Below are 13,282 nucleotides of genomic sequence, written 5' to 3'. Positions count from 1 at the left end.
ACTGTATTTATTTATTTTGCTCCTTTTCACCCCATTATTTCTATTTCTACTTTGCACTTTCTTCCACTGCAAATCTACCATTCCAGTGTTTTACTTGCTATATTGTATTTACTTTGCCACCATGGCCTTTTATGCCTTTACCTCCCTTATCTCACCTCATTTGCTCACTTTGTATAAAGACTTATTTTTCTACAATATTATTGACTGTATGTTTGTTTTACTCCATGTGTAACTCTGTGTTGTTGTATGTGTCAAACTGCTTGCTTTACCTTGGCCAGGTCGCAATTATAAATGATTGTCAACTTCTCAACTTGCCTACCTGGTTAAATAAAGGTGAAATAAATAAATAAATACAAATCCTGGAGGAAGAATGCATGTTTGAAAAGGCCACTGCTGTCAGCTTTAAGACCAAGCTGTATGACAACCATGTGGGCAAGTCTCCCAACTTCATCAAGCCAAGAAACGACAAGAAACGTAAATACGAGACCCACTTTGAGCTGATGCACTACGCTGGAGTGGTAAGTGCTCCGGTCTGTTTATTTGAAACATTTGCTCCTTTTTTAACAGTTAAAACATGTAGTCTTCATGACACTTGATATTAATCAATGTTAAAGGTATTATTTCTCACCATTGACCCATCCTCTCCCGTCACCCATCTCCAGGTACCGTACAACATCAGAGGGTGGCTGGACAAAAACAGAGACCCCTTAGATGAGACAAAAGTCATCTGCTTACAGGGATCATCTAATAAACTGTGAGCATGCCTTTTAGAGAACTTAATCAGTAGCGATGCAGGTGTTGACAGTGACACAACTTTACATTTTCATATTTTAAAGTGAAACTACACTAAATAGGGAAATTAAGTCATCGTGATCTACAGTTTGACTGTTCAGCTGCTGATTCAAAAGAGTCCACAGAGAAGAGGAAGAATGGGGCCTCCTTCCAGACCGTGTCACAGCTTCACAAGGTGTGGAAGAGTGAGGTACAGCCAGGCTGGCATTACCAGAGTGTCTCTAGGTGTCAGAGATGTGTGGTTTAGTTGAGATCAGAAGGGGAGCATTTAGAGGTGCTCGTGTTTTTTTTTCCTGAGTCACGATGACCTGCCTTGAGTTGAGAGGGAAGTAGTTAAGACTTGCAGTGATGTTTAGGTAACTCAGCTCATGAACATCACTTTAAGTCTGTGCTACCTCCACTCTTTCATGCCTCTGACTGAGGACGAGGATGATGAAAGATTGACTCATTCAGTCATCTTTGTCCCAGGAGGAATGGACCCATTCCAGGTCCCTCAGCAGTTGTGGTGTAATGGAGTACTGGAGGGAATTCCGTATTTGCAGGAAGGGCTTCCCCAACCGGAAACCTCAATGCAGAGTTCAAACTACGATGGGCATAGCACCTCTGTAACACATACAGTATTCATGTAGAACTTGGAAAACACAGAGACAAAAACACGTGTACCATCTTATTATAAAAATGGCAATAATGTGAAGAATCAAGGGCTTACTTATGTGTTCCCTGCTGTGTGTGCTATCCTGTGCAGGTATCGTATCCTGAACCCCATGGCTATCCCTGAGGAATCCTTTGTGGACAGCAGGAAGGCTGTGGAGAAGCTGCTGAGATCACTGGACATTGACCACACCCAGTACAAGTTTGGAATGAATCACCAAGGTGGGTACTGTATGACTGGTACTGGTGCACCTGAATGAGTTTGGAATGAATCACCACGGTGGGTACTGTATGACTGGTACTGGTGCACCTGAATGAGTTTGGAATGAATCACCACGGTGGGTACTGTATGACTGGTACTGGTGCACCTGAATGAGTTTGGAATGAATCACCACGGTGGGTACTGTATGACTGGTACTGGTGCACCTGAATGAGTTTGGAGCTGAAGCTTAAAGCATATGGTCACTCCTCATCGGTTGTCGTAATGTTTGGGACAGACTTACTTGTCAGTATGTGTTGGGTGTCCCAACCTGCTCTCAGAGCATTTCGTATTATTCTGCACGTAGATCCAGAACAGTCCATTTAGTTATGTTACATTTATGTTACATTATGTTACATTTCGTATGGTATGTATTAATTTGTGTCCATCACCCATTTCGTATGATATGTTACGAATTACAATTCATATTACAGTGAGGGAAAAAAGTATTTCATCCCCTGCTAATTTTGTACGTTTGCCCACTGACAAAGAAATGATCAGTCTATAATTTTAATGGTAGGTTTATTTGAACAGTGAGAGACAGAATAACAACTAAAAAATCCAGAAAAACGCATGTCAAACATTTTATAAATTCATTTGCATTTTAATGAGGGAAATAAGTATTTGACCCCCTCTCAATCAGAAAGATTTCTGGCTCCCAGGTGTCTTTTATACAGGTAACGAGCTGAGATTAGGAGCACACTCTTAAAGGGAGTGTGGAATGGAAGAAACACAAAAGAACTGTCAATCTCCCTCAGCCTGGGGCTCCATGCAAGAGCTCACCTCGTGGAGTTGCAATGATCATGAGAACGGTGAGGAATCAGCCCAGAACTACATGGGAGGATCTTGTCAATGATCTCAAGGCAGCTGGGACCATAGTCACCAAGAAAACAATTGGTAACACACTACGCCGTGAAGGACTGAAATCCTGCAGCGCCCGCAAGGTCCCCCTGCTCAAGAAAGCACATATACATGCCCGTCTGAAGTTTGCCAATGACATCTGAATGATTCAGAGGACAAGTGTTGTTGTCAGATGAGACCAAAATGGAGCTCTTTGGCATCAACTCAACTCGCCGTGTTTGGAGGGGGAGGAATGCTGCCTATGACCCCAAGAACACCATCCCCACCGTCAAACATAGAGGTGGAAACATTTTGTTTTGGGGGTGTTTTTCTGCTAAGGGGACAGGACAACTTCACCGCATCAAAGGGACGATGGACGGGGCCATGTACCATCAAATCTTAGGTGAGAACATCCTTCCCTCAGCCAGAGTATTGAAAATGGGTCGTGGATGGGTATTCCAGCATGACAATGACCCAAAACACACGGCCAAGGCAACAAAGGAGTGGCTCAAGAAGAAGCACATTAAGGTCCTGGAGTGGCCTAGCCAGTCTCCAGACCTTAATCCCATAGAAAATCTGTGGAGGGAGCTGAAGGTTCGAGTTGCCAAACGTCAGCCTCGAAACCTTAACTTGGAGAAGATCTGCAAAGAGAAGTGGGACAAAATCCCTCCTGAGATGTGTGCAAACCTGGTGGCCAACTACAAAAAACATCTGACCTCTGTGATTGCCAACAAGGGTTTTGCCACCAAGTACTAAGTCATGTTTTGCAGAGGGGTCAAATACTTATTTCCCTCATTAAAATGCAAATCAATTTATAACATTTTTGACATGCGTTTTTCTGGATATTTTTGTTGTTATTCTGTCTCTCACTGTTCAAATAAACCTACCATTAAAATGATAGACTGATCATTTCTTTGTCAGTGGGCAAACGTACAAAATCAGCAGGGGATCAAATACTTTTTTCCCTCATTGTATATGTAACGAATTTGCAAAACGTACAATATGTTATGAACATTCCCACGGGGGACCAGTACGGATTTAAAAAGCATGTATGAAATGTATGCATTCACTACTGTAAGTCGCTCTGGATAAGAGCGTCTGCTAAATGACTAAAATGTAAATGTATCGCAAAACGTACGATATGTTACAAATTCTTTTTAGGTGAGGAAATAATGAAACATATGCCTGATTGATTGGGGATAATGTGTGTATCAGTAGATCTTTTTGGAAATGTGCTGTAAAGCAGTAGACTATAAAAGGTAGCTAGAATGCTTTGTCCTATGGCTTTCCACCCTTACATGTCCCTGTCATGTGTCCAATGAACTGGTCAGTCAACGGGTGGGCGTGGTCTAGATCCCTCCCGCCCCTCTTTGTTCTAAATTAGATCTGTGTGTGCCCTGCTTACCAAATATGGCTTGGCGGGCACAGGCCATTGTCTCATTTGCTTGACAATAGTGGGTGCTGGGAGAAAGCAAGCATGCTAGCCGGGGGAAGTAAATCAATAGTGAATCACTGGCAAGGCAAGGCAGGAGACACACTGTGGGTCAGGTAGAGGGCATTTTATAATGTGAAACTCCAGCCCTCTGTGAAACCAGAGGACTTAATCCCTTATTACCTGGCCAGTTATTCCAGCTATGTGGAGGCTCTGAACTCCAGGCTCCATGGACAAAGGGGGCCGGGGAGAATGGGTTATTATTAATATGGGGCTGGAGGACATGACAGGTGCTGTTGCTGCTCTTTAAGGGCCATGTGTCAACCCCTCCTGTTTTTGTAAGCGCCAGTTAGCCTGTTATAACCTCCGGGCGCTATTTCCACCAGGACCACACACACACACACAATGTAAAGCAAGCAAGTGCTGACACGCTCGCCACACACATACTTCACGCATGCCATGTACATACCGACAAACCTGGTGGCAAATACACACACTAACACACAATTTGCATATCAAACACTACTAAAAACATTTTGGGTTGGGCCTGAAATCTCAAAATACAGAGCCGTCCCAGTGGAACCGCTTCACTTGTGATCTTAATTTCTCCTCCAACATCTTGCGTCTCTCCAGACTCGTGAGTTGGCCCTGCTGCATGGCGAGGATCTCAGACAGCCTCTCATCTCTCATGGGGTGTCAGGTAGCCTAGTGGTTAGAGTGTTGGGCCAGTAACCAGCAGGTAGCCTAGTGGTTAGAGTGTTGGGCCAGTAACCAGCAGGTAGCCTAGTGGTTAGAGCGTTGGGCCAGTAACCAGCAGGTAGCCTAGTGGTTAGAGCGTTGGGCCAGTAACCAGCAGGTAGCCTAGTGGTTAGAGCGTTGGGCCAGTAACCAGCAGGTAGCCTAGTGGTTAGAGCGTTGGGCCAGTAACCAGCAGGTAGCCTAGTGGTTAGAGCGTTGGGCCAGTAACCAGCAGGTAGTCTAGTGGTTAGAGCGTTGGGCCAGTAACCAGCAGGTAGTCTAGTGGTTAGAGCGTTGGGCCAGTAACCAGCAGGTAGTCTAGTGGTTAGAGCGTTGGGCCAGTAACCAGCAGGTAGCCTAGTGGTTAGAGCGTTGGGCCAGTGACCAGCAGGTAGCCTAGTGGTTAGAGCGTTGGGCCAGTAACCAGCAGGTAGCCTAGTGGTTAAAGCGTTGGGCCAGTCACCAGCAGGTAGCCTAGTGGTTAAAGCGTTGGGCCAGTCACCAGCAGGTAGCCTAGTGGTTAGAGCGTTGGGCCTGTAACCAGCAGGTAGCCTAGTGGTTAGAGCGTTGGGCCAGTAACCAGCAGGTAGCCTAGTGGTTAGAGCGTTGGGCCAGTAACCAGCAGGTAGCCTAGTGGTTAGAGCGTTGGGCCAGTAACTGAAAGGTTTCTGGATCGAACAAGCTGACAAGGTAAAAATCTGTCATTCTGCCCCTGAACAAGGCAGTTTACCCTAGGCCGTCATTGTAAATAAGAATTGGTTCTTAACTACCTTGCCTAGTTAAATAAAATAAAAATGTTCCCTAACAGCTCTGCCCAGGAGGACACCCAACCTGGTTTCAGAGCATTTAGTTTTATTCTGTACGGAAATCCAAGTCACTCCTTTTAGTATGATATATTATGTTTGGTATGGTTACATAAGATAGATGGTTAATTAAGGCAAAAACGTGACCGTTCAATCCCAAATGTCATTCCTTTTTAAATTCAGACCTTAGTGCACACAAAACCATTCCCCTCTCTTCACCCATGTAATCTTTAATAGAGAATAATCCAGTAACACATCTGGGCGTTTACAGTGGTGAAGAGCTGGTCCTGCTTTTCTTCAAGCTCAGGCCTCTCCTGAGGAGCACCACGGCAGAGAAGGAGCTGGCCGCACTCAAGGAGGAGTTTGCTAAATTGAAGAACGTGTTTGACAAGTCAGAGGCAAAGCACAAGGGGGTGCAGGAGAGACAGGTGGCCCTGATCCAGGAGAAGAATGACCTGGCCCTACAGCTGCAACAGAATAACATCAAGGTATTACACTGTACAACAGAATAACATCAAGATATTACACTGTACAACAGGATACTGTCAAGATAAGGATCAATGAGACAAGATAAAGTAAACATGTAGAAATATGATCAGACAAGATAAATGTAGACCTAATCAGAATTGACCAGAAACAATTAGGCAATAAATCAAGATAAGAGATGCTAAGAAGATGTCTATCTCTGTGTGACCCCTGACCCCCAGGAGCAGGACAACCTGATGGATGCAGAGGACTGCTGTGACCTGCTGATCAAGGCCTGCTGTGACCTGCTGATTAAGGCCAAGGTCATAGAGCTGAAGGAAAGACTTGAGGATGAGGAGATGAACGCCGGCCTGAACGCCAAGAAACACAAGCTGGAGGACGTGTGTGCAGAGCTGAAGACAGATCTGGAGATCACCATGGTCAAGGTGGAGAAGAAGAGATGCCACAGAGAACAAGGTGAGCAGGGAGGGATTAGTCTGGGTACCAGTCTGTTTAACTACCGTTCTACTCCTTGCCCCTCCTTGTAATGCTAAACATTTTTGGCCAATGACATGGAGTGGAATGTTAGTGAAACGGACTGGTACCCAAGCTAGGGGGGGGAGGGATATATGGGTGGCTCAATGCCCGCAGATATACTTTTCAGCAGTATAGTGTAAACCTCTGATCAGTCAATTTACTGTGCTGTATATATCAGATACACTACATGGCCAAAGGTATGTGGACACGTGCTCGTTGAACATCTCATTCCAAAATCATGGGCATTAATAGAGTTGGTCCCCCTTTTGCTGTTATAACAGCCTCCACTCTTCTGGGAAGGCTTTCCACTAGATGTTGGAACATTGATGCGAGGACTTGGTTCCATTCAGCCACAAGAGAATTAGTGAGGTCACTGATGTTGGCCGATTAGACCTGGCTCACAGTCGGCGTTCCAATTCATCCCAAAGGTGTTCGATGAGGTTGAGGTCAGGGCTCTGTGCAGGCCAGTCAAGTTCTTCCACAACGATCTCAACAAATCATTTCTGTATGGACCTCGCTTTGTGCACAGGGGCATTGTCATGCTGAAACAGGAAAGGGCCTTCCCCAAACTGTTGCCATAAAGTTGGAAGCACAGAATTGTCTACAATGTAATTGTATGCTGTAGCGTTAAGATTGCCCTTCCCTGGAACTAAGGGGCGTAGCCCAAACCATGATAAACAGCCCCAGACCATTATTCCTCCTGCGCCAAACTTTACAGTTGGCACTATACAGTTGGGCAGGTAGTGTTCTCCTGGCATCTGTGAAACCCAGATTCATCCATCAGACTGTCAGATGGTGAATGTGATTCATCACTCCAGAGAACGCGTTTCCGCTGCTCCAGAGTCCAATGACTGCAAGCTTTCATATTTATACCACATTGTTTGTTCCCCCTTTCTGTCCTCAGGTGAAGAACCGGATGGAGGAGATAGACTCACCCAGAACACCTATGCTGAGCCTGACCAAGGAGAAGACGGCCCTGCAGGAGGCCCACCAGCAGCCCGAGTCCATCTTGTGTCTGACCAAGGAGAAGACGGCTCTGCAGGAGGCCCACCAGCAGCCCGAGTCCATCTTGTGTCTGACCAAGGAGAAGGCGGCTCTGCAGGAGGCCCACCAGCAGCCCGAGTCCATCTTGTGTCTGACCAAGGAGAAGACGGCTCTGCAGGAGGCCCACCAGCAGCCCGAGTCCATCTTGTGTCTGACCAAGGAGAAGACGGCCCTGCAGGAGGCCCACCAGCAGCCCGAGTCCATCTTGTGTCTGACCAAGGAGAAGGCGGCTCTGCAGGAGGCCCACCAGCAGCCCGAGTCCATCTTGTGTCTGACCAAGGAGAAGACGGCTCTGCAGGAGGCCCACCAGCAGCCCGAGTCCATCTTGTGTCTGACCAAGGAGAAGGCGGCTCTGCAGGAGGCGCACCAGCAGCCCGAGTCCATCTTGTGTCTGACCAAGGAGAAGACGGCTCTGCAGGAGGCCCACCAGCAGCCCGAGTCCATCTTGTGTCTGACCAAGGAGAAGACGGCTCTGCAGGAGGCCCACCAGCAGGCCATGACTAACCTGTTGGTCGGGGAGGATATGGTCAATATGCTGAGCAAGGCCAAGGTCAAGCTGGAGCAGCAAGTGGACGATGTTAGTAAAGGGACATGAAAAACACACTTCACCACATACAGTAGCCTAACTAGCTCCTTAGTTAAACACATAGCGTCTATCAATCATTCAAATTAAGGGTCACATGGGACAGCATGACTTTTAAGTTATTAATTTGTCAGAAAGTTAGCGGACCTCGAGAAACTAACCAAACTCACCTTTCTCTGCTTCTTGCTCTGTGTAGCAGAGTATAATTGTAGGCTAGAGGAACCAGAAGCTATGGTACCAAGATCTCCTTCAGCCAGAACACTGAAGAAACAGCTGTAGGAGAACAAGGTCAGAGGTCACACTTGGGCTAATTAAGTGGTCACCTGTATACAGTGCTTTCGTAAAGTATTCAAACCCCTTGACTTTTTCAACATTTTGTTAAGTTACAGCCCTATTCTAAAATGTATTAAATTGTCCCCCCCCCCCTCATCAATCTACACACAACACCCCATAACGACAAAGCAAAAACAATGTTTTGCTAATTTATTAAAAATATAAAACTGAAAATGTCACATTTACATAAGTATTCAGACCCTTTACTCAGTACTTTGTTGAAGCACCTTTGGCAGTGATTACATCCTAAAGTTTTCTGGGGTTTGACGCTACAAGCTTGGCACACCAGTATTTGAGGAGTTTCTACAATTTTTTTCTGCAGATCGTCTCAATCCATGTCAGGTTGGATGGGGAGCGTTGCTGCACAGCTATTTTCAGGTCTCTCCAGAGATGTTCGATCAGGTTCAACTCCTGGCTCTGGCTTGGCCACTCAAGGACATTCAGAGAGTTATCCTGAAGCCACTCCTGCATCATCTAGGCTGTGTGCTTAGGGTCATTGTCCTGTTGGAAGGTGAACCTTCAACCTAGTCTTAGGTCCTGAGCGCTCTGGAGCAGGTTTTCATCAAGGATCTCTCTGTACTTTGCTTCATTCATCTTTCACTCGATCCTGACTTGTCTCCATGTTCCAGACACTGAAAAACATCACCACAGCATGATGCTGTCACCACCATGCTTCACCGTAGGGATAGTGCAGGTTTCCTCCAAACGTGACGCTTGCTATTCAGGCCAAAGAGTTCAATCTTGGTTTCATCGGACCAGAGAATCTTGTTTCTCATGGTCTCAGAGAATTTAGGTGCCTTTTGGCAAATTCCAAGTGGGCTGTTTTGTGCCTTTTACTGAGGAGTGGCTTCTGCCTGGCCACCATCATAAAGGCCTGATTGGTGGAGTGCTGCAGAGATGGTTGTCCTTCTGGAAGGTGTTTCCATCTCCACAGAGGAACTCTAGAGCTCTGTCAGAGTGACCATCGGGTTCTCAGTCACCTCTCTGACCAAGGCCCTTCTCCCCCGATTGCTCAGTTTGGCCAGGCAGCCAGCTCTAGAAAGAGTCTTATTGGTTCCAAACTTCTTCCATTTAAGAATGATGGAGGCCACTGTGTTCTTGGGGACTTCCAATGCTGCATACATTTTTTTGGTACCCTTTCCCAGATTTGTGCCAACACAATCCTGTCTCAGAGCTCTACAGACAATTCCTTCGACCTCATGGCTTGGTTTTTACTCTGACATGCACTGTCAACTGTGGGACCTTATATAGACAGGTATGTGCCTTTCCAAATCATGTCCAATCAATTGAATTTACCAGAAGTCCATTCAAGTTCTAGAAACATCTCAAGGATGATCAATGGTAACAGGATACACCTGAGCTCAATTTCGAGTCTCATAGCAAAGGGTCTGAATACTTATGTCAATAAGGTATGTTTTCTTTGTTATAAATTTGCTAAATTGTATTAAAACCTGTTTTTGCTTTGTCGTTATGGGGTATTGTCTGTAGATTGATGAGGAAAATGTGTTTTCTTCTCAATTTTAGAATACGGCTGTAACGTAACGAAATGTAGAAAAAGTCAAGTGGTCTGAATACTTTCTGAATACACTGTATATCCAGCATTTTTGTCAAAATTGCTCAGGCTCAGTAAATTTGGTTCGGGTTCATTGATAGACAGCGATATTTAAATCTTGTTTTAAGCGGATTTAAGTCAGGACTGAGACTAAACCGCTCAACACCTCTTGGAAAGCCATTCTGGTATGTCTTTTGTATAAACATGTGTGTAATTGTCCCACAGAAAAATAAAACCTATCCCAGGGTTAGGTTTTAAGACTGAGGTGGGCTTTGCTCCTTTCATATTTATTTTCATCCTAACTCCCCAGTCCCTGCTGATGACAAGCATACCCATAACGTGATGCTGCCACCACAATACTTTAACATACAAAAATGGATCAACAACATTGCATTCACTCCATATTACTGGCCTGTATGAAAAAGTGAAAAGAAAGAAGCCTGTGTTAAAAAATTACATTGTTTGTAACAAGGCTGTTAAACACTGCAAATAAATGAACTTTTTGGCCTAAAATAAAAATGACAGGGTTGGGTCAAGTCCAGCACAACAGAGTGAAACTCTATTTACAAACATGGTGGTGGCAGCATCATGTTATGAGTAGGCTTGTCATCGGCAGGGACTGGTAAGTTTGTTAGTATCAAAATAAATATGAAAGTAACAAAGCAAGAGGAAAACCCACCTGTCTTCTGAAATGGCTTTCCAAGAAGTGTGGAGTGTTCTTGAGTGGTCTAGTCTCAGGCCTGACTTAAATCTGCATGCAGAATGAAGTGGAGACCTGCTTGTACTCCTGGATTAAACTCTGTGCTTTCAGATGACTGCAATGGGTGATAAGTGTTTGACGTGTGTTCAAATAGCAATGATTTATGATAGACTAACACAAACCAACGCCATGCTGTTAAATACTTAAAATCGCCGTTGACAGGACTGTCCATTGTCAACAATAGATTGTATAACCCACTTTACATCCATGTGTTGTAGTGAATTAAAGCACTTAAAGAGACATGAAAGATCCAAAGTTGTGTTGTTATTTATCTCATTCGCTTTACAAAGTGAAGTTACAGATACTTACCTGTGTATTAGATGACTACACGCATTCTCACACTCACTGTCTGAGAAGAGCTCAGACATAAGCCCAGTGTCACATACACATTCTGAAACAGGGACAGTCTCATATCCTCATGCCATAAGTTAAGCATCTTTCCTAACGTTACCAGTCAGGACTCCTCTGTGTTGTCGAACCCGAGACATTCATTCTTCTGGCGAGTCCATGTTCCAGAGCCTTGTGTCGACCTTGTCCTTCACCTAAATACTTTATCATTTACATGGATCATTTCTTTAAATATAGAGTCCCTTTTTAGACCACCAAAATAAAACAATTGCTTGTCCCTTAAATATCAATGTTTTGGTCCCAACTTGTATTAAATGTCCCTAAAACATTTTGACATAGTAATTACATGCCGTTAGATACAGAGTAATGTTCTTTTTCCAGTTGGTGTACTTACACATTGCGTTGACTGCACAACAAAATGTATTTAACATGCTTTATATCTGCAAACAAATTCAAATTGATTGCGTTAAAACATCTCCTTCGTGTTTGACTATTACACTAACATCAAAACAGGCATACCAGTTGTAAGTACTAACCCTGTATATGTACCCACTATATCTGCCAGTGTAATTACCATGTAAATGCAGAGTTTTGGCACCACTCAATATGAAGTTGGACCGTCGTTTTTTTTGCCAGAGTGTAGGAGGGTTTCCACTAGTTACCACAGCCACAAAGACTAAATGGGCTATATCGTAATAATTAATATAAACAAAAATGAGCATTTTAGTGCTAATTTAAGATTAGACATAAGGTTAGCAGTGTGGTTAAGGTCCGGTTTGAAATCACATTTTAAGAATAGAAATGAGAGAAATAGGTAGGGGTTATGACTTTGTGGCTGTGGTAACTAGTGACAACCGGGTACGAGAAATCATCTCCCTTCTGTTAGTGAAAGGCTGCTGATTGGCTGACTGTTTTCCCCCACAGATAAAACAGAATGGAAACTCCAGCATGTGACACACCCCAACACAGCTATACACTAGAGGAGGCTGGTGGGAGGAGCTATAGGAGGACAGGCTCATTGTAATGGCTGGATGGAATACATGGAACGGTATCAAACATATGGAAACCACGTTTGACCCAACCCATTTATTCCATTCCAGCCATTACAATGAGCTCTTCCTCCTATAGCTCCTCTCACCAGCCTCCACTGGTAGAGACGCACGCGACACAAGCATACGCATCCACTCCTACAGCCAATACTCACACACCCACTAAAGCATATCCACACACACACACAAACGCAAAAATACATACACATGCCCAAAACTGTGCACACAGTCATTCTGTACACCGATGGATCCCTGAATAACAGCTATGTGAAGAAGTGAGCGCTCAGATCTGTTCAGTCTTCAGGTGATTGAGACATTGCCTCTCCTCCTCTTTTTTCCAGGGACTAAACTTCCAGAAAGTCTCTTCCCAGATCCATGTAGGCCTCGTCGATGTAGCTGGCTATGGCACATAGTGAAGTTCGGTCTGAGTCCAACAGAACCGACACCGTCTCCTTCCAATAGGTGAAGAGGATACAGGAGCTCTGTTGCAGATAGGAGAGAGAGAGAATGGTACGAGGGGAGAGAATGGTAGGAGAGAGAGAGAGAGAATGGTACGAGGGGAGAGAATGGTAGGAGAGAGAGAGAGAATGGTACGAGGGGAGAAAATGGTAGGAGAGAGAGAGAGAATGGTACGAGGGGAGAGAATGGTAGGAGAGAGAGAGAGAATGGTACGAGGGGAGAGAATGGTAGGAGAGAGAGAGAGAATGGTACGAGGGGAGAGAATGGTAGGAGAGAGAGAGAGAATGGTACGAGGGGAGAGAATGGTAGGAGAGAGAGAGAGAATGGTACGAGGGGAGAGAATGGTAGGAGAGAGAGAGAGAATGGTACGAGGGGAGAGAATGGTAGGAGAGAGAGAGAATGGTACGAGGGGAGAGAATGGTAGGAGAGAGAGAGAATGGTACGAGGGGAGAGAATGGTAGGAGAGAGAGAGAGAGAATGATTGGAGAGTGATAGGAGAGAATGATATAGATAGGGAAAAGGGATATCTAGTCAGTTGCACAACTGAATGCATTCAACAGAAATGTGTTCTCTCATACAACAGTAAGTCAGTCAACCACAATAGGACAGAGCATGGTTTAGTGTACAGGTAACCTAA

General features: G+C 44.9%; 2 protein-coding genes and 1 pseudogene across 3 annotated transcripts in view; 2 read left to right on the top strand and 1 right to left on the bottom strand.

Annotated features, from left to right (window-relative positions):
• The first annotated feature begins 374 nt into the window (after positions 1 to 374).
• LOC106566487 (myosin-7-like) lies at positions 375 to 6,844 on the top strand (annotated as a pseudogene). Its single transcript, XR_014379924.1, has 6 exons — positions 375 to 518; positions 663 to 754; positions 1,538 to 1,665; positions 5,787 to 6,003; positions 6,223 to 6,457; positions 6,830 to 6,844. The product of XR_014379924.1 is annotated as a myosin-7-like (transcript).
• On the top strand, positions 6,323 to 11,036 carry LOC145860022 (uncharacterized). The gene is made up of 3 exons (XM_082959857.1): positions 6,323 to 6,457; positions 7,422 to 8,138; positions 8,341 to 11,036. Exons 2-3 carry the CDS (start codon positions 7,434 to 7,436, stop codon positions 8,359 to 8,361), a joined length of 726 nt encoding a protein of 241 aa, XP_082815983.1. The 5' UTR covers positions 6,323 to 6,457; positions 7,422 to 7,433; the 3' UTR covers positions 8,362 to 11,036.
• The window catches only part of LOC106566478 (short transient receptor potential channel 4-associated protein), a 17,440-nt gene continuing 15,191 nt past the window's right edge, over positions 11,034 to 13,282 (bottom strand). Inside the window, exon 19 of the mRNA XM_014134547.3 lies at positions 11,034 to 12,668. Coding sequence (XP_013990022.2) covers positions 12,531 to 12,668 — 138 coding nt within the window. The 3' untranslated portion in view covers positions 11,034 to 12,530. The remainder of the gene's footprint in view (positions 12,669 to 13,282) is intronic.

This window comes from Salmo salar, chromosome 13 (genome assembly GCF_965601325.2).
Source record: "Salmo salar chromosome 13, fSalSal1, whole genome shotgun sequence".
Taxonomy (NCBI): Eukaryota; Metazoa; Chordata; class Actinopteri; order Salmoniformes; family Salmonidae; genus Salmo; species Salmo salar.
The sequence above is the reverse complement of the archived record's forward strand: the minus strand, read 5'-3'. Positions and strand labels throughout refer to the sequence as shown.

Coding starts and splice junctions, on each gene's coding strand:
- LOC145860022 (XM_082959857.1), top strand. CDS start 7,434: ATGGAGGAGATAGACTCACCCAGAACACCTATGCTGAGCCTGACCAAG. Junction 8,139..8,340: donor TGGAGCAGCAAGTGGACGAT/GTTAGTAAAGGG, acceptor TGCTCTGTGTAG/CAGAGTATAATTGTAGGCTA.